We start from the raw sequence: 18,540 nt of genomic DNA, 5'->3' as shown, positions 1-18,540 counted from the left end.
CTTTAAGTGTTCAAGCTTTTCACGGTCAGTTAAAATAGCTAGTAACTTTGGACGAGATGCAGGGCCTAAGTCTGTATTTTCACTTAGGAATGGTTCGATATCACCAAACTGGAGCATTATTTGCTTAAAAATTTCCCATTTGCTCCACCACCTGGTAGCACTATACGATGCCATTGCCTTTCCTGTTTGTTGTTTCCATAGAAATTTGGCTTTAATGCTATGTGAAAAAAGTGCTAGCCAATTACCAATAAACTCAGTCAGGGTTGGTACTTTGAAGTGCTCTCCAACACGATCAAAAGCATGGCTGAAGCATCCAATATCTATTACATTAGGGTAAACAATCTTCAATGTCCTCATTGCTACACTGTTAACAGATGCTCTATCTCGCATAGCAGCAATAAGATGGCTGGAAGAAATGCTGTAGAACACTGAAAGCACTTGTACCAATTCGTGTGCAATTTCTTCCCCAGTGAGAGATTTTGAAAGCAGTTGGATGGCTAGAAGCTGCTGTTGAATTTCAAAAGAATCATTTACAAAGCGCACTAAGACTGCTAATGCCTCTCCACTATGAGAGGTACCATCAAAAATGACACTCAAGAACTGACCCTGGAGTGATTGCTTAATACGTGCCTTTTCTTCTTCTAAAATAAAAGGAATAAGGTCAAACATAAATCTGCGATCTGTAAGGCGATAGCCTGTCTCCTCAAAAAGACTACGAAACTGGTCAACCTTACTTAGTGGTACACCCGCTTGAAGAAATGTTTTGACCACTTTGACTCGGAAAACCTGCTGTTGTTCCGGAAGAGTCTCACCTCGCCCATGAGCTTCTGCATTATACCTTTGCAGAGATTGTGCAATGTCTGAGTCTTTAACATTCCTTTGTTGCAGCTTTTTCTTTCCATTAGCATGTTTAGTAGACTTTAAGTGATACTCAATACTGCTCTTTTTGAGGGGTAACTCTTCCCGGCATCCTTGGCAAAAAAGCTTTCCAGTAGCTACAGTAAAGGGTTCCTTGGAATATTCGGTTACTCTTTGCTGGGGCTTGATCGTTTTTGGGTTGCTCTGCGAATTCGAATGTAATGCTCTCTTCCTGCCAGCTGGTGGATTTTTGGCAATTTTTCTCTTACGAGAGAAGTCAGATGCACTTGGTGCCTTTAGCACACTAAGCAAGGACACTCCACTAGACGTTGGCGTCGTTGAGTTGCTGGCACTTCCGGTAGAACGAGTCCTCGAAGTTGTACTAGTCGAAGTTGTTGTAACATCTGACTCGCGAGACGATTCACGGTCATCATCATTACTAACAATGCTAAGACTGTCATCTACTTCACTAACATCGCTTTCAGCACTTGAACTGTAGTCAATGCGTTCTATCACATCCATTGTAGACACTATTTCACACGTGATTATTCGCTAACATGTATTGTGGGTTCGCCTTCGGGTCAAAGTTCAGCTAGAGCCATACTCATTTAACGTACGAGTGTTAAACGTAGCTATGGTAAGTTGTTACTTGTGTTAGTTATGCAGTTACATTCACACTGTCTGAAACAGATCTGAGATTAACAAATTTTGCTTATTTTGCGCCTATTTTGCTCGATTTTGCTCCTATTTTGCTCGATTTTGCCAGCATTTTGCTTGTTGCTCTTGTATTCCTATTATTCCAATAATTTTGCTGGCGAAATCGACGCATCCCTAACCACCATGTAGAGAGTTCAGCTGCAAAGTAATCACCCTGTATAAAATTCTGCCACAAACAAATTGCCCTGTAGAAAGATCAGTTAGAAGAAGTTACCTTTTAGAGAGTTCAGCTACAAAGAAACCATTCTGTAAAGAGCTCAGCTGCAAACAAATCACCTGTACAGAATTCAGCTACAAACAAATCACCCTGTAGAGAGATCAGCTAGAAGAAATTACCTTGTAGATAGTTCAGCTACAAACAAATCACCCTGTAGAAAGATCAGTTAGAAGAAGTTACTTTGTAGAGAGTTCAGCTACAAAGAAACCATTCTGTAAAGAGCTCAGCTGCAAACAAATCACCTGTACAGAATTCAGCTACAAACAAATCACCCTGTAGAGAGATCAGCTAGAAGAAATTACATTGTAGATAGTTCAGCTACAAACAAATCACCCTGTAGAAAGATCAGTTAGAAGAAGTTACTTTGTAGAGAGTTCAGCTACAAAGAAACCATTTTGTAAAGAGCTCAGCTGCAAACAAATCACCTGTACAGAATTCAGCTACGAACAAATCACCCTGTAGAGAGATCAGCTAGAAGAAGTTACCTTGTAGATAGTTCAGCTACAAACAAATCTCCCTGTAGAGAGATCAGCTAGAAGAAATTGCCTTGTAGAGAGTTCAGCTACAAAGAAACCATCATGTGGAGAGTTCAGCTGCAAAGAAATCACCACTGCCCAAATTTCAAGGCAATAGCTCTTTCCAATCTGAAGCTATCAATTGTCAAAGTTGGCAAATTGGATGTGTGTGGAAGGCCCCTTTTTACAAATCCGGTCACATATGTATTATATATATAATTTGTACATTTACTGATAAAATATTTAAAGTATATCTACTTCATCTTTACTTCTTCCTGTAGTAAAGAAAAGAAACATAGGTTTAAAAAGTCCCAAAGCTGGCCATAGGCCGGCTTTGGGGTATACAAATACAAAAAGAAATGAAATCTAATCCAAAACAGCCAAGCTGTAAAAAAAGTGTGTGGCCCTCAGAAAGGCTATGGTGAAAAAAGATGTGAAATCCAAGGTGGCGGCCAAGAAATGGCTGTGATGGTAGGTTAATGGTAAAAATTTTAATAACGACAATTCAGGTGAATTTTTGTGCCGCTTCACAAAATTTACCCGAATTGTCATTATTAAAATTTTTACCATTAACCTACCATCACAGCCATTTCTTGGCCGCCACCTTGGATTTCACATCTTTTTTCACCATAGCCTTTCTGAGGGCCGCACACTTTTTTTACAGCTTGGCTGTTTTGGATTAGATATTAATACTCTGTAGTTTCCTTGATGTCAGTAATTTTTATGTGATGTCACTGTGCAACTTTGTGTAGGGAAGCGAAATGACATCCTCATGCAATGTTTACAACAGATAGTCAACCAACATAAAACTTGATCAAACTCTGTGGAAATTCTTTATTCCAAATAGTAGGACAGAAATTGTACACATCACCAAACATTAACCATCTTGTTAGTTACAAAGAATATAATGATATGTTCACTCAATTGTAGCTTGTTTAGAAAACATGATGAAGGAATATGTGACCGGGCCTGCGAAAACAGGGCATGTGGGCACAAACTACACTCCATCACTCTACAGGTCATATCTCAGTACTGGAAAAGTATATTTCAATTCTGTAACTTGCACCATGATACCAATTAAATGCGTACTAAGAGCTGAAAATTTCAAAGTCATAGTATAATGGTACAAAAAGTTATGATTGATGAAAGTGTAAAAAAGTAGGCAAAAATCATGTGCCCACATGCCCTATTATTGCAGGCCCGGTCACATATTGTGTACTCACTGGCTAGCCAGGATGTCTCACATAGTACCACATATGTATGTCCAGCTTTATTGTTGCAAGACTAGAACTACTCAACTTGGAAATACCCATAAAAGCTCTTAAAATCCCTTAGCTATATTTTGGCTAATATTGTTAGGATTGCTAAAGCAAATGTGCACATCAGCATCATCTGGTGTCATAATTACTTATTTTACATGGAATTCTACCAATCAGTTGTTTGTAATGAGATAATCCATTATGATATGTGACCGAATTTTGGAAAATCACCCATATGGGCGCATTTGACACTTAAAACATTTAATGACCAAATAACAAGTTTTATAGTGCAAATCTACTTGTTGATGGTCTCAATACTTTAAATTACTAGAAAACTCTAGAAATATATTTATAACTCTCCTCTGCTTGTAATAGTAATGCACTAAACATGAAAATTCACATGCACCCATATGGGTGATTTTCCAAAATTCGGTCACATATAAATACAGTAAAATACCTGTAAGCTTATCACTTAAAACTATATGGACCATTCATGTACCATCATTAGTATGTGTACTGTTATAACATAGGTGCCGAATTGTTTAGGTTAAGTTAAGACTATACAGCTTTGTTACTAACAAGATAATCACCTATGCAAGCCTTCAGGTTCTTTCTACACTACTATTGGTCATTCAGAACTAACCTCTTCCTTACTTCCTACCAATTGACATACTAACACTATTGCTATGATAATAACTAGACTGGATGATTGACCAACAAGTTCTGGAACATTGACAGAATGAATTATTTCTCTCAACTCTCAAAGGTAACTGCAGATTACATATAGGACTCATGAGTTTCTCATCCTCCTGTATTCAAAATGTCAGTGTGGGAGGGTGGATTTTTATTTTATTTTTCAGCACTAACTACTGTAGCTAAAATGGGTCGGAATGCATTTTCTTAGACTGCTCTTAATTTAAGACTAGCAAGATACCAACTTTTAAAAGTGCTGGATGGCTGCACTCAGCCACCAGTGATAGAGAAATTTGTGATTGATGAGGTAAGAAAAACAGCGATGTAAGAGGGGATGAGAACTAATAATTAAGTTTATGTGGCCTTATCATGATATCATGATAAATGTTTGCAAACTTGCTTTTTAAGACTCATCCTACATTGTAGCTGTGTGTCACTTTGATAAAAGTTTGCAGAATTTAGGTAACTGTTGCCTATGCTAAGTATAAGTTAGCTATAGTTGTAAGTGACAATTTTGGAGTGGGAGATGCATAATATTTGGGCCTTAGAACCTTCCTTAGCTGCTTTCCTTCCACTTTGTTTAATTTTTCTTAACTATTCCTTGATTGGGGGTTTACTTTAGTAGTTAATAAATAATTCCAACTTAGAAGATATAATTTTCTACATCATTTATTTATCTAATTAAGTCACCTTCAAGAATACCGTGTACGAAAGGAAAATGATATCCTAAATGTTCCACAGTAGGACAGAAATCATCATACAGTTGTACATATCACCAAACATTGAGTTGATAGTTCAGTACAACTCTTGTAGTTGATTTGTTGCTACATTTCAGTGATTAGGTACCAAAATTATGATGTCAAAGTGTCATGAAACTAAACTTTAGATCTATTTTAATTTTGCTATTAATGTACTTTCAGAAAATTCAGTATTTGTTGGCAATTCTTTCAGTGTGAGTAAGGTAATCCAGTGAGCATGGGTATTAATAATTGTTAGCTAACTGGAATTGCATACAACAAGGATTTGTGTTTGTATTGAAAATGATTATAGCAGTAGGTTACAGTTGACAAAGAGTTTCAACCTAATTGTAAATCTGAAACAGTTGTAGCTACTGCAGTCTATGTGGCTACAATTTGTTGAGGAAATAATATGAAACTTGGAGAAGCAATTGTTTTAGTACTTCTGTACAAAATTATGGTGAATGGAGAACATACAGTTGCTGAAGATTGGCCATTATATTACATAGGAGACACTGCATGCATGCATGCATAATAACAGCTTCAGTATCAGATTAGCTAGCTAAATCAGTAGCAAAAGCTTCAAGTTCAGTGTTTAGAAGCGCTACTAAAAGTGACTTGCTAAGAGAAAACTCGTTAAAACCGTTCAAATTTCCCTCAAGGACTCACGTGATAGTTTGCGTGATGTTTCACGTGAAAATAAGAACCGGGGATAGTGACAAAGTCGAGGCTACCATCTTAATGGTTCTTCCTGAAGCGGTGGATTGGTGCTATAACTAGTCTGTGTGCGTAACAAGTGGAGGCGAATCGGCTGCGAGTTGTTGCTGAATGTATGCCTCGGAATGGACATGAAGGCGTAGTCTCGTGCCCAGACCGCTTTTTTTCTTTTTGTGTGGGGGCGGAGAAAAAATTTCTCCGCCCCCACACAAAAAGAAAAAAATCGGTCTGGGCAAGGCGCTGAATGCATCACACTCAGTATTCTCCCAGCGAATTGCCGAGTAAGTTCGTGTATAAGTCATTGTAAACGGATATATAACTACCGTCGTAATTTTAGACAGGAATCCCCCACGCCATAGTAGCTTCCCGCTGGGATTATATTAGGGATTGACTAAGTTCACCCAATCCCATGTCACTCACGTGAGTAGTGTTATGTGACCACACTATTTGCGGGTGACTCACCACCTGACGTAACACATAGATTAACACTCTTATACAGATCTAATTAAAGCGCTTGTCCTGTATTTTGGTGAACTGGTGAATCAGTGTTATTATGACTGAGGGACACTTGACAGCTGTTCCTTTGGTGAGATGGAACGTCAACCATTGATTCTACCAACTTTTGGGGTTACTGAATACTGCTGACGAGGAAGCTGAATCCTATTAAACTCGAGTAGACTGGTAAGTCAATGTGATGTACAGGTAGCTAGTAAGACTAGTACTGCTACTATGTCCACTAGTTACTGCACTGTTTATAAGCTGCTGCACTGCTTTTCCACTACAAAGACCAAGCAGAAGAAGCAACTAATAGTCAGACTTGCAAAATACATATCACAGTCAAGGGGGTGGCACTATTACAATTATATCTTGTACTCTGATGGCTTTATCCTCAGATAGAGTGGTCAAACTCGAAAAATGCTGCCTCTAAAAACCAGGAGCTAAAGAAAGTACCATGCAACATTAATACGCAAACCACATGCTTACTGCACAAGTCAATGGCAAATGTATACACAGCATTAAACTCATTAACTACCTTGTATAAAGTATTAAAATAAACCATTGTAAACATAAACCATAGACAATGCATATAAATACGAACCTTGACTGTTTACAGTTTATTGTATATACTCGCCACTAATTAATTTTATAGTTTTGTACAAAATTTGAATTAATTGTGGGTTTCTTAGAGTCTAACCACATTGTAACAATATTACACTGATTGTCCTTATGCTGATCAGACTTTGCCAACAATCCATATACTGAGAACAATAATTCTTAACGTGCAGCTATCATAGTTATTGTGAACGAGGTGTGTCTGAAAATTTGCTACTGTACTCTACTATAGACCAGCTACTATATATGCAATAAGGGTGTGTTATTATTTTGTGTAATTTCATTGTAGCCACTCCTCTCTACTCTTCAGATACTTTCGTGATAACTACAGTAGAACAGGTGAAATAAAAAGTGACTCCAATTCTAACCATTTGGATCATGTTTGTTGTACAGGCAGCACTCTATCAGCTGATCATGAGTGGGAACTTCTGCTTTACACATTGATCCATAATTGGTTGCTATGGAAACTTTCCTATACGATATGTGTCAGTAGAATCTCAGCAGGTTGTTAAGGTGAGAGTTACATACCTATGTATGTAACTATACTTGTATAAATTTAAAGGCTGGCCAGTTCTTCCTGACCATCCATACTACTTCACATGTACGATACTACAATCATCAGTGACTTGATATGATGTGGATATTTTTAGGTTGTAGGGAATAAGGCATAGGTGTCATCGACCTGCAGCTATGATGTTCTCAGTATTCAGACACTTTTCAGGTAGGGACTATACCAGGTCTTGCAACAAACTGTAACACTTCTTTAACGTTAAACTTCACTAAACCTTGTATACAGTTGTTGAGCACTACTTGTCAGGGTGCCTATGTATGTACACAGATCATCAGTATAGGGGACCAAACTAAATAACAAGCTTGAGGCTATAGTGTGACTGAATTTTGGATAATCACCCTTATGCTTGCACCTGGAATTTTTGAAACTATCATGGTGCCATTAATAGCAAAAAACACTTTTCAAATATTTCTTAAGCTTTTCTTGTAATTCAAGGTATCTATGCACCTTCAAATTGGTAGGAATTTAGCTTATAATGCTGTGTTTTAAAACTAATGTGTAGAATACACCTATAAAGGTAATTTCCAAATTCGGTGACATATATTTCTTATCAGGATGCTACAGTGAATTGGTTGAATTATTGTGATGACAACTCATGTAGGAGGCAAAAGATGACCTCATCACTATAGGGTCGTCCTGAGCTACTAAACAGCCTTGTAATCTTAAACACCTATGATGAGGTGAGCGAGTGGGCTGCTACCTACGTGAAGGAAAGAATAAATAACTTCAACCCTGGACCGGACAAGTTGTTTGTGCTAGGATTACCAACTGGTAAAGAGATGTAATTTTTGCAGTAATTAAACAGTCTGTTGCACTCCACTTGGTATGTACAAGAAGCTAATAGAGTATCAACGTAAAGGAGAAGTGTCTTTCGAATATGTGGTGACGTTTAACATGGACAAATATGTGAAGCTACCTGTACCACGAGATCATCCGAGCTACCACACTTACAAATTTCTTCAAACATATTGACATTGAGCCAGCTAATGTGCACATACTGGATGGAAATGCTCCAGATTTAGTTACTGAATGTGGCCAGTTTGAGAAAGAAATTACAATAGTTGGTGGAGTAGAACTGCTTATCGGAGGTACACATAGTAAGAATTTTTCAAGTGATTTGTAAAGTTGTGTGTTTGTAGGTATTGGTCCTGAGACATATTGCATTTAGTCAACCTGGATCATTACTCGTGTCCAGGACAAGAGTAAAGGCTTTGTCACAAGAAACTATTGATGCTAATGCCAGGTATGAAGTATATATCCCTCCCTATTGTATACCTTTTGAGATGGTGTTTAAGAGGTTTCCTGATTTTAGGGGTGTATTCAAATGGGACCATGGACTAGTTTCCAGTGTCTTTGAGAGGTTCAACTGTAGCTATAGTTAGAAACACTTGGTTGACTTGTAATACTTACACTTGTATCTGTCTAGGTTCTTTGGTGGTGATACAAGTCAGGTACCCACACAAGCACTAACAGTTGGAGTAGGAGCTGTTATGGATGCCAGAGAAGTAAGTATAAAACACATACAAAATAATCTGACAACAGTATTAATTTTATGGAATAGGTTATGATATTGATAACTGGAGCCCACAAAGCTTTTGCATTGTACAAGGCAGTCGAGGAGGGGGTCAGTCATATGTGAACAGTTTCAGATTTCCAGATGCACCCCAAGGCAATTTTTGTGTGTGCCGATCCAGCAACCATGGAACTGAAGGTGAAGACAGTACAATACTTTAAGGGGCTCATGGACGTACATCAAGAGGCTATTGAGAAATTAAGCAGCAGAAAGAAATAACTTATGCAAACTTTTTGTCAATGTACAATGTATTGTAGTCAATTGTGATCAAAAGACTATCAAAAATAACTGCACAATTGTATTTAGGGTTTTTTTCCAGGTAGTTTCATCTTGTTTCTGTGCAATGTGTCAAGGAAGAATCTTTACCACAGAATTTAAGAATTGCATATCAAGGATACAAATTATACTCCAGTTTCTGTCTCAGACCTCCCATCATCACAAACTCAGTGTCGTATATTGCTGCAAATAAAGACCAGGTGGGTACAATATACAGGTCTCTCACTTATTTCAGCTTCATCGAAGACAGATACTTCGTCACTAACCAAGTCTCAGTCACATGTCAAAATAACAAGTGGCTTCTTGTACAGTGTTAAACCATTCTAGAGAATGATAATAATACTTCAAGAGGTTCACAGATACATTGGACATATGGTACTGTGCACAAAAAAAAGTAATGAAGAAAGTTGCAAGGGAGCAAACCATTACTTATGTCAACAGCTTATGAGTCAAATAACGTGTGAGCCCTCACAACTACATTCCTTTTTTTAGTGTACCATACACTACTTACCTTCAATTTCTTACAGGATGCATTCATTGTTTGCAGTGTGTGCAAAGACACTACGTATATGTACATACAAGAAAGAAAACTTATCATTAGCTGGATCAGTGTAATAATTTTTGTGTTCACCTGAGCCCTCATTTCAACTTGTGTTACGTGTACATGGGCCAGTTTCCCAAACATTTACTAACACTGTAAAGCCCTTTAAATGCTGCAACTGTATATCGAAAAAGTACTTTGATGTGGGCTAGAACAAGTGATTTATGAGCAGTGTTGGGGCAGTTACTTTTTAAAGTAACTAGTTACATATTACATGCAACTGAACTGTTTAGTTACAGTTACATATTACCCATAAAATAAAGTAACTATAATAATATTACATATTATATTACTTTGTGTCCACAGCCTTAAATTAAGCTGTCACGTGTGAAACTACCACCTTATCACGTGACATGATTGCATTGTTGGACAGTGTGCAAATCTTGGTTATAAGTAAGAAGCTGGTGAATAAGCTTCATTCAGTAGGCTTCATTACTTCATTGTGGCTAAGCGTTACTCAGTGGATCACTAATGAGATTAGTAACTTCGTTACTTGTAATATTAGATTCATCACAGTAACTAGATTACTTAGGTAATGAGTTACATTTGTAAATAAAGTAACTTGAGTTATATTACCTGTTTTTATAGTGTATTTTGTTATATTACTTAGTTACCACAAAAGTAATAATTATTACCAAGAGTTCATAATATATATACTAAGGAGAGTAACCTACTCTCATATACCCCTGTAGAAAGGCGTATCGTGAAGTTATGACGTAACACTTCTGAGTTCGCCCGTTTTTCTTTGAATAATTAATGATGTCATTAGTTGAACATGGTATCGATTGAACGCGTGCCTACCAACGTCGCTAGCAACCAAATTAACTCCAGCTCTAAGCATTTCTACAATCGTTCCTTCATGGGTTAAGATCGCTTCGTAGGCGTTTCTTACTAGGCCATTCGCGAATACGGCTATCCTGAGCGTTGCAAGTGTGAAACGGTGCCAACGATTCTTGTACTTTTATGGCTTCATTCACGTCACAAACCACAACATCTTGTCGTTACGTCATAACTTCACGATACGCCTTTCTACAGGGGTATATGAGACTAGGATACTCTCCTTAGTATATATATTATGAACTCTTGTTATTACTAATGCATTACATAACCCCCAACACTGTTTATGAATATCCCATATACAGTATGTATGATTGAGGCACACAAACATGTTTACAACATGAAAACATGCTTAAACTATTGGGAGTGAACACATGTTCACCTCTTTGATATTACTGTTTTTGGCAGGGGCTCAGGTGAACAGTACTGACTATAACCATACCTCTCCACCAGTCATTTCCCTTAGAGACTTGGGACAAGGAATTACTTGAGGTGTGCAGTAGAACGTAAGTCCCTACATGTGTATGGAACATAAGATGAACACACACACATGCATGCGCGCGCACTCACACACACACACACACACACACACACACACACACACACACACACACTTGTAATAGTTTTTTCACATTGAGCTTTCTTCAATGATGCAGGAATATTAAAACCATAGATCGTCTCAGCATACTGATCTTTCAGTGCAAACTCTGTTTCATCTAACAAGGACAGATAGGCCATTATAACACACCAGTACACGCTGGTGATTTACCTACAAAATAGCAAACATCTCCAGTTCTCACAATCCACCCTGTTGTGACCATGTGCTTTGCCACAGAAATGGCACACAAGAACTTGATGGTACGTGTCAGCTGAAACGAAAATGAAAACATACAATGCATAGCAGTCACATCAAAAAGTAGGCTTTAGAGTTGTGAGATCAAAGGTAGCAGCCAAGAAAGGCTGCAATGATGTTAATGTCAATAATAACATATGGCAATACTGTCATCAAAATTTATTGATATCAACATCATTGTAGCTGCAGCCATCATCGATTGCCACCTTTGCTTTCCCAACATTGACTCACTCTTGATGTAACCAGATGGGTGTAATCTTTTGCATCAACTTCAATCCCTCCCAGTCTGTTGATGATCTATGACATGAACACACTCAATGTACATTTAAAATTACAACTAGGATTTTATACACAATACGAAAGTGTTTCATACACGACAAGTCTTGCATGAAATTTGCATGAAAATGTTTTAGCAGTAAGAACCCATTAAAATTCATACACTTGGAACCATTAAAATTCATACACTGACTAGTGTGAATTTTCTATGATATTGGATGCTCATACTAATTACTATAGCTAGGCGATATACCGGTACGGAGAAGGTACTTTAATGATACCGTTAAGGTACTGGATGAATTTAGAAAATACCGCCATACCGTCTAGAGTTAGATGGCAACTGATTCATAGCATCATCCTGTTATTTCCTGCTGTTACCAACGTGAAGATACTTAGCCAATGTAAAAGATAACTTTCTAATTGTACTAAAGTCATTTTAGCATGTTTCATCAACCTTCTATCACCCTTTCCATAAGAAAGTTTCACTTAATATTACTTTAGTTCAAAAATATAATCCATACCGTGGTATGTATTTGTACTGTGATATTTTCTATAATACCGTACCGGCTGTGAAAAATCTCATACCACCCAGCTCTACTAATTACATGGAAATTTGACGTATACAGTACACATATGGTTGAACATGCAACATGCACACAACACATGCTGCAATTATTTAAAGCGAGAAAAAACATCGGATACCTGTGCATTACTCGGGTGCTGGTATTTGGTGCCTTGGGGGCAAGATTAGTACACCACAGGAGACTGTACCATGTCACATTGTGGGCACCACAGTCCCTTATCCATTACGTGATATGTGCACAATTAGACACTGCTTTCCCAGTAAACACCAGATGCTTATTTACAGCTGGGTAAACTAGAGCAATGTGAGTATAAATTTCTTACTACTCTCTCACACGTACACTCACCCACAAACGCACATGCACATGCACATGCGATACACACACACACACACACACACACACACACACACACACACACACACACACACACACACACACACACACACACACACGCGCACACGCACACACACTACACACCTGTTTCATTTTCATAATTGCTGCACCAGACACGCCAGTAAAGACAATGCGAGGTTCTTTAACCAGTGAAGGAGCTACAGTAGTGCCAGACTCCCTAACTTCTGCATCATCACCCTCTGCATCAGTAACTGTTTCTCTTTTGTTTATGTGGAATCTTCTTCCCAACAATGTACTCATTCAAAAACACTCTGTGTGTGGGGATTACAGAATAGCATCGTGGTTCTTACAAATACCTCTTACAGTACCTAGCAGAGACAACGCTGATGGGTGTGAGAGGGGTAGAAATTCATCCTCCTGTAGGATGTAGTATTTAGAAGACAGCTCTGGGAGTTTTCCAGCTAATGGTGGTAAAGATTTGTATCTGGACACCTTGTACTGACTAACACTTACTAAATATGACATCACCAATGAATGAGAAGTTGACAATCTTTAGTCCCCACTCTTTAGCCTTGTCAATTTTTTTACCTCCTTCACTATACAAAACAAAGTGCATGTACAAAGAATAATGAACACACACGTGCGCACACGCACACACCATTTGCAAATAAGATGAGTAGTTTGTTTGGATAGGTAACCAGTGTAAGGAAGGCCAGTAGATCTGATCATATCCTTGATCAAGCGACACTTATTACCAACGTAGTTAGTCAACGTAATGCTCTATAAGGTACAGGCAATACAATAATTACTACCATGTACTCAAACAATACAACCACACCTACTGTAGAATATGGATAAAATAAGCATATACAATTATGCATTCAACATTGTATGATACGTGTGAGCACACACCATACACACAAGTACACACTACACATAGTGACACTGACACAAACAGTGACATCAACACACACTGCTGACACGCACACACATACGTACGTAGTTGTTAGGGTTTTCTGCTCTTTAATATACACAATCCTTTCCTGAGAATTGTGTGAATACACAACATCAAAATGACATAAACATAACTGCAGGTTGATGACACCTATGCCTTGTTCCCTACAACCTAAAAATATCCACATCATATCAAGTCACTGATGATTGTAGTATCATACATGTGAATGGATGGTCAGGAAGAACTGGCCAGCCTTTAAATTTATACAAGTCTAGTTACATATGTAGCTATATAACTATCACCTTAACAACCTGCTGGGATTCTACTGACACATATCATATAGAAAAGTTTTCCATAGCAACCAAACTCATTGTGTAAAGCAGAAGTTCCTACTCAGCTGATAGAGTGCTGCGTGTACAACAAACATGATCCAAATTGTTAGAATTGGAATAATTTTTTATTTCACCTGTTCTACTGTAGTTATCACGAAAGTATCTGAAGAGTAGAGAGGAGTGGCTACAACACACCAGTAGATAATATACATCTAGTGCAGTAGATAATAAACATGTAGTAAAGTAACAGTAATTACCACCCACCAAATCCTTGCGATCATGCATACAATCAGGCTGCGCTCACAAAGTGGCAACACAAATATCTGCATTCTTACTGCAGCACTCTGCTCCTAAAAAAGAAGAGTACTAATAGACGGACAGTAGTATGGCTACTTGATGGGGAGGGAAACAAAGGAAGGTGGTTGTACTTAACTTAAAGTGGGCACGAGTTATATCAAAGTTCCTATGCAGCTACATAGCTGTTATCAGAATATAACGCAACAGTCTAATGGAACTGGAAAGTTGCTTTCAGTTAATACTGAGTCCCCACTCTTATTACAACCTGGTTACCACAGCTGGCATGGGTAGACTTGGGAATGTTGAGCTCAAGCCACCGGACATAACATACCAAGCACCAAACCTGTAACTATGCAGGGCCACTAAACATTTGCAAATCTATGGTCACATATTACCACTTTTCTGCAGGAGCAACAAGAAACATTTTCATAGATGTAAATGACAGTTGGTACACCTCAATGCACATGTAATCATAATGAAGTTTGAGGCAGCATGGTGGAAAGTGATGTGGGCTGGTGATAGGTAATAGTCAACTTAACATTGCCTGGCCATGGCTTGCTGTATATGTTGGTCATTGTGTCACAGCTAGTGGCAGCATGCAACAACCAGGCTTTACGCAAGAGCAGCACCAATGGAAACAGGGTAAGTAGGTGAGCCAGTAGCCATGCATGAGCAAGTGGGTGACACTCCAATACTGTATATCCTGTACTCTAATCATCAAATTGAAAGTCAATGTAGTCAAGAAATCTGCAGTTGGTCAAAGGACAAGCATCGTTCGTGAAGTGTATAAGGGGGGGAGAAGAACCATCAGTATTATTGATGACACAAACAATTACAATCAAATGTCCTCGGACACATGCTACCACAAAAATAGGGCATAAAAAGCCCCACAGGTGGGCATGGCAAGGAGTACAATTAACAAAAAACAAAACACACACACACAATTAATAATGAAAAATGTCTTGCCAACATAATGTTCAAAAGTCCACACACCATTCTTGGCAGCTCTTCGCCATAAATATTCTCCTAGAAGAGGATATTGAAATTGCCGCTGCTAAATCAAAGATTCTCTTACATTGAGATTTCAGCGTTGTAAGTATCCGGATTATCCAGGTCATTTGGGTCACATTTTGTCCAGGTCAAGTGGGTCTTGTCCACTTCACTGAATATCTGGGTATGAGATCACGTGTGACTATAAGTTAACAAGCTCGATTGTATTGGTGGAAATGCAGTTGTAAACACTCAAAAAACTTATGTGGAGTCACACCCACCTTTCAGGAATATACTTTGCTGTCTGTGCGGGATGTTAAGCCACACCCACTTATCAGAATTGTATCAGCTGTTCTCTGTGGGCATGCATGGCATCACTGGATCCATGTTGCTACTTGAAATGTAGGTAACTAACTTGTGGAAATTCTTAATTATGTAGCTGCATGTAGACTTACGTGGAACCACACCCACTTGATAATACGTAGCTACTTGCTTCTTGCAGACAATCCTAAAATACAGGGCTAACTAATGGAACTTGTGGACTTTTAATCTAGCTCTTGAGGAACATCTCTATTTTAATTAAACCAGGTCACATGCGGGTCAGATCCAGGTCCCATCCATATTACTATTCGGGTCAGTGGGTCAACCAGGTCAACAGTTCTGACCCACTTACAATGTTGGTGTATAACACGACTGATACTTTCAGAATAACCATACAAAATAAGAATTCAGACAATAAATTTTTAGCTCAAAAATTAAAGGCATATAGTACCACTGCTGCTGACAAAAGGCCAGTTTTAGGCTAGTTAATATAATTGTTTTGAGAAAATTGTGTGTGCATGTGTGTCCTCCCACCAGTTTCTATGTGGTAGACACTATGAAACCGACAATTTGTACAAAAATGTATAACAAGTGGCTATAAAACAGTTGGAAAGGTACATACTTATATGCATTGTTTATGGTTTACATTTACGGTAGTTTTTGAGTTGTGCTTCCTTAGCGATATAATTTACAGAAGGTAGTTAATGAATTTACTGCTGTACGTATTCACCATTGACTTTACATGTGGTGTATTAATGTTGCATGGTTCTTTCTTTGGCAGCTCCTGGTGTTTAGAGGTAGCAGTTATTGAGTTTGACCACTTCAAGTTACAACAAAGCCATCAGAGTACAAGATATATTTGTAATAGTGCCACCCCCTTGACTGTGATATGTATTTTGCAAGTCTGACTATTAGTTGCTTCTTCTGCTTGGTCTTTGTAGTGGAAAAGCAGTGCAGCAGCTTATAAACAGTGCAGTAACTAGTGGACATAGTAGCAGTACTAGTCTTACTAGCTACCTGTACATCACATTGACTTACCAGTCTACTCGAGTTTAATAGGATTCAGCTTCCTCGTCAGCAGTATTCAGTAACCCCAAAAGTTGGTAGAATCAATGGTTGACGTTCCATCTCACCAAAGGAACAGCTGTCAAGTGTCCCTCAGTCATAATAACACTGATTCACCAGTTCACCAAAATACAGGACAAGCGCTTTAATTAGATCTGTATAAGAGTGTTAATCTATGTGTTACGTCAGGTGGTGAGTCACCCGCAAATAGTGTGGTCACATAACACTAGTCACGTGAGTGACATGGGATTTGGGTGAACTTAGTCAATCCCGATTATATTATAGGGTTTCGTTACTTTCACATCGTTTGATGCCCTACGTAAAATTACGTAACAACACTGCGCTATAGGCGCTTTTATAAAATAATAATTATTAAGCACACTGACACGCTTTATCAAACCTCGATTCTGGGGAGAGGTGACAGCAGCCAGTGGCCTGTGATGACGTGCTACTAAGGGGCCGGTCTGCCAGGATAACAGAAGTGAGTTATGTATGCATGAGTATGTATCGCATCACCACCAAGATCACCACTGTTTGTCTGGTTGTAATGTTTTATGCTACAATGCTATGAACAGAATTCTTAACATAGACATGGTGATAATTCCTTTAGTCCAGATATATTTCAACTTGCCTTGGTCAATTATAGTAAAAATTTTGTTCTTGTGGAATAACTCTATCTGGTGGTACTACCAAAACTATCTTAGATGGCCCGACCAAATTTTTGGGGAAGTTGATTGGAGTTTCTGCTCATGCTACCAAAAGTGCTTCTGGCAAAGCTATGTTTGCTAGGTTCTCTGACCTTATACAGAAAGTTGATAGTTTGCCATTAAGACCTGAGTACCAGGTATGGATTTATAGGAATTATGTTCTCTCAATCATCAGATTCCATCTCACTGTTGATAGTGTTGGACCATCCACTATCAATAAAATGGAAAATCTAGCTACTAAATACCTGAAACGTTGGCTCTGTTTACCTCGTAGTGCCACTCGTGTGATCTTGAACTATCCAGGTGTTTGCTGTCCTAGTGTGCGTTCAATTTCAAAGCAGTGTAAACTTAGTTTACTTGCCAACATCTCCTCCTCATCAGATCCGATGATTAAGGAGTTGGCCTTACAAGTGGATCTTTCCTCCAATTTCCTCCAGATTAACAGTTCTCATCAGGAGTTACTCAATGAAGCCAGAGCTCAACTGGACTCTATTCCTACGGCTCGCAAGCTCTACACAGCTAGCAAACACCTTGCCATTTCTAGAGAACTGACACTATGCAAAGAGAAGCTGGACACTCTCTCTGTTCAATGTAAATTTGAATCAAGTGCTGTTCTGGAAGCTGACTCTAAGCTGTGGAATCGACTCCTGTTGGGTTTTCATCCAGGCCAGCTTTCGTTTGTGCTGCGAGCTTCATCAGATACATTACCAACTCCGTTAAATTTACGTCGCTGGCATATACAAACTGGTGCAACTTGTTCACTTTGTTTGTCACCTCGTCCAACTTGTCACCATGTGCTAAATGGGTGTCCTGTGGCTTTGCAGCAAGGCAGGTTTACTTTTCGTCATGATGCTGTTTTATTATGTTTGATGTCTGAGTTGCAAGCTTGTTTGGATAATGTAGAAATATTTGCTGATTTGGATGGCAAACGTGCGTCTGACTCCCCTCCTGCCACCATTCCCCCTGCTGTACTAGTGTGTTCTCACCGACCTGACATTGTTATATATAATGCAGAAATGAAATCTGTTGTACTTCTGGAACTTACCTGCCCATTTAATTCTCGTGCTGACCTTTCTGCTGCACGAGAATGTAAGCAGGAGAAGCCAGAATATCTGCAAATTA

At 38.6% G+C, this 18,540-nt stretch overlaps 1 protein-coding gene, 4 long non-coding RNA genes and 1 pseudogene across 10 annotated transcripts; 2 read left to right on the top strand and 4 right to left on the bottom strand.

Annotated features, from left to right (window-relative positions):
• Positions 1–6,104: 6,104 nt before the first annotated feature.
• LOC136253319 (uncharacterized) lies at positions 6,105–8,170 on the top strand. The gene is made up of 6 exons (XR_010700075.1): positions 6,105–6,394; positions 7,116–7,165; positions 7,220–7,339; positions 7,389–7,427; positions 7,477–7,547; positions 7,952–8,170. It is a non-coding gene; the product is annotated as an uncharacterized lncRNA (long non-coding RNA).
• A 7-nt stretch (positions 8,171–8,177) lies between these two features.
• Positions 8,178–9,255, top strand: LOC136253316 (glucosamine-6-phosphate isomerase 2-like; annotated as a pseudogene).
• Positions 9,137–10,461, bottom strand: LOC136253317 (uncharacterized). Its single transcript, XR_010700074.1, has 4 exons — positions 9,758–10,461; positions 9,473–9,569; positions 9,369–9,429; positions 9,137–9,306 (listed from the first exon to the last, which is right to left on the bottom strand). It is a non-coding gene; the product is annotated as an uncharacterized lncRNA (long non-coding RNA).
• Positions 10,462–10,975: 514 nt separating this feature from the next.
• LOC136253315 (PAX-interacting protein 1-like) lies at positions 10,976–13,056 on the bottom strand. Of its 2 annotated transcripts, none has more exons than XM_066045963.1 (5): positions 12,875–13,056; positions 11,769–11,834; positions 11,454–11,553; positions 11,285–11,400; positions 10,976–11,198 (listed from the first exon to the last, which is right to left on the bottom strand). In XM_066045963.1, exons 1-5 carry the CDS (start codon positions 13,049–13,051, stop codon positions 11,115–11,117), a joined length of 543 nt encoding a protein of 180 aa, XP_065902035.1. In that variant the 5' UTR covers positions 13,052–13,056; the 3' UTR covers positions 10,976–11,114. The 2 variants fall into 2 exon arrangements, with proteins under 2 accessions (XP_065902035.1, XP_065902036.1); XM_066045964.1 differs by having other exon boundaries at positions 11,297–11,400.
• A 63-nt stretch (positions 13,057–13,119) lies between these two features.
• LOC136252918 (uncharacterized) lies at positions 13,120–16,916 on the bottom strand. Of its 5 annotated transcripts, none has more exons than XR_010699841.1 (9): positions 16,685–16,915; positions 14,303–14,388; positions 14,173–14,222; positions 14,009–14,114; positions 13,927–13,959; positions 13,751–13,870; positions 13,410–13,531; positions 13,265–13,347; positions 13,120–13,212 (listed from the first exon to the last, which is right to left on the bottom strand). It is a non-coding gene; the product is annotated as an uncharacterized lncRNA (long non-coding RNA). The 5 variants fall into 5 exon arrangements; XR_010699842.1 differs by having other exon boundaries at positions 14,173–14,201; positions 14,343–14,388; XR_010699843.1 differs by having other exon boundaries at positions 14,018–14,114; positions 14,173–14,201; positions 14,343–14,388.
• LOC136252919 (uncharacterized) lies at positions 15,123–16,675 on the bottom strand. Its single transcript, XR_010699844.1, has 2 exons — positions 15,411–16,675; positions 15,123–15,361 (listed from the first exon to the last, which is right to left on the bottom strand). It is a non-coding gene; the product is annotated as an uncharacterized lncRNA (long non-coding RNA).
• Positions 16,917–18,540: the final 1,624 nt, after the last annotated feature.

The sequence above is a fragment of the Dysidea avara genome, chromosome 4 (genome assembly GCF_963678975.1).
Source record: "Dysidea avara chromosome 4, odDysAvar1.4, whole genome shotgun sequence".
In the NCBI taxonomy this organism is placed as follows: domain Eukaryota; kingdom Metazoa; phylum Porifera; class Demospongiae; order Dictyoceratida; family Dysideidae; genus Dysidea; species Dysidea avara.
This window is presented reverse-complemented; position numbering and strand designations above follow the sequence as displayed.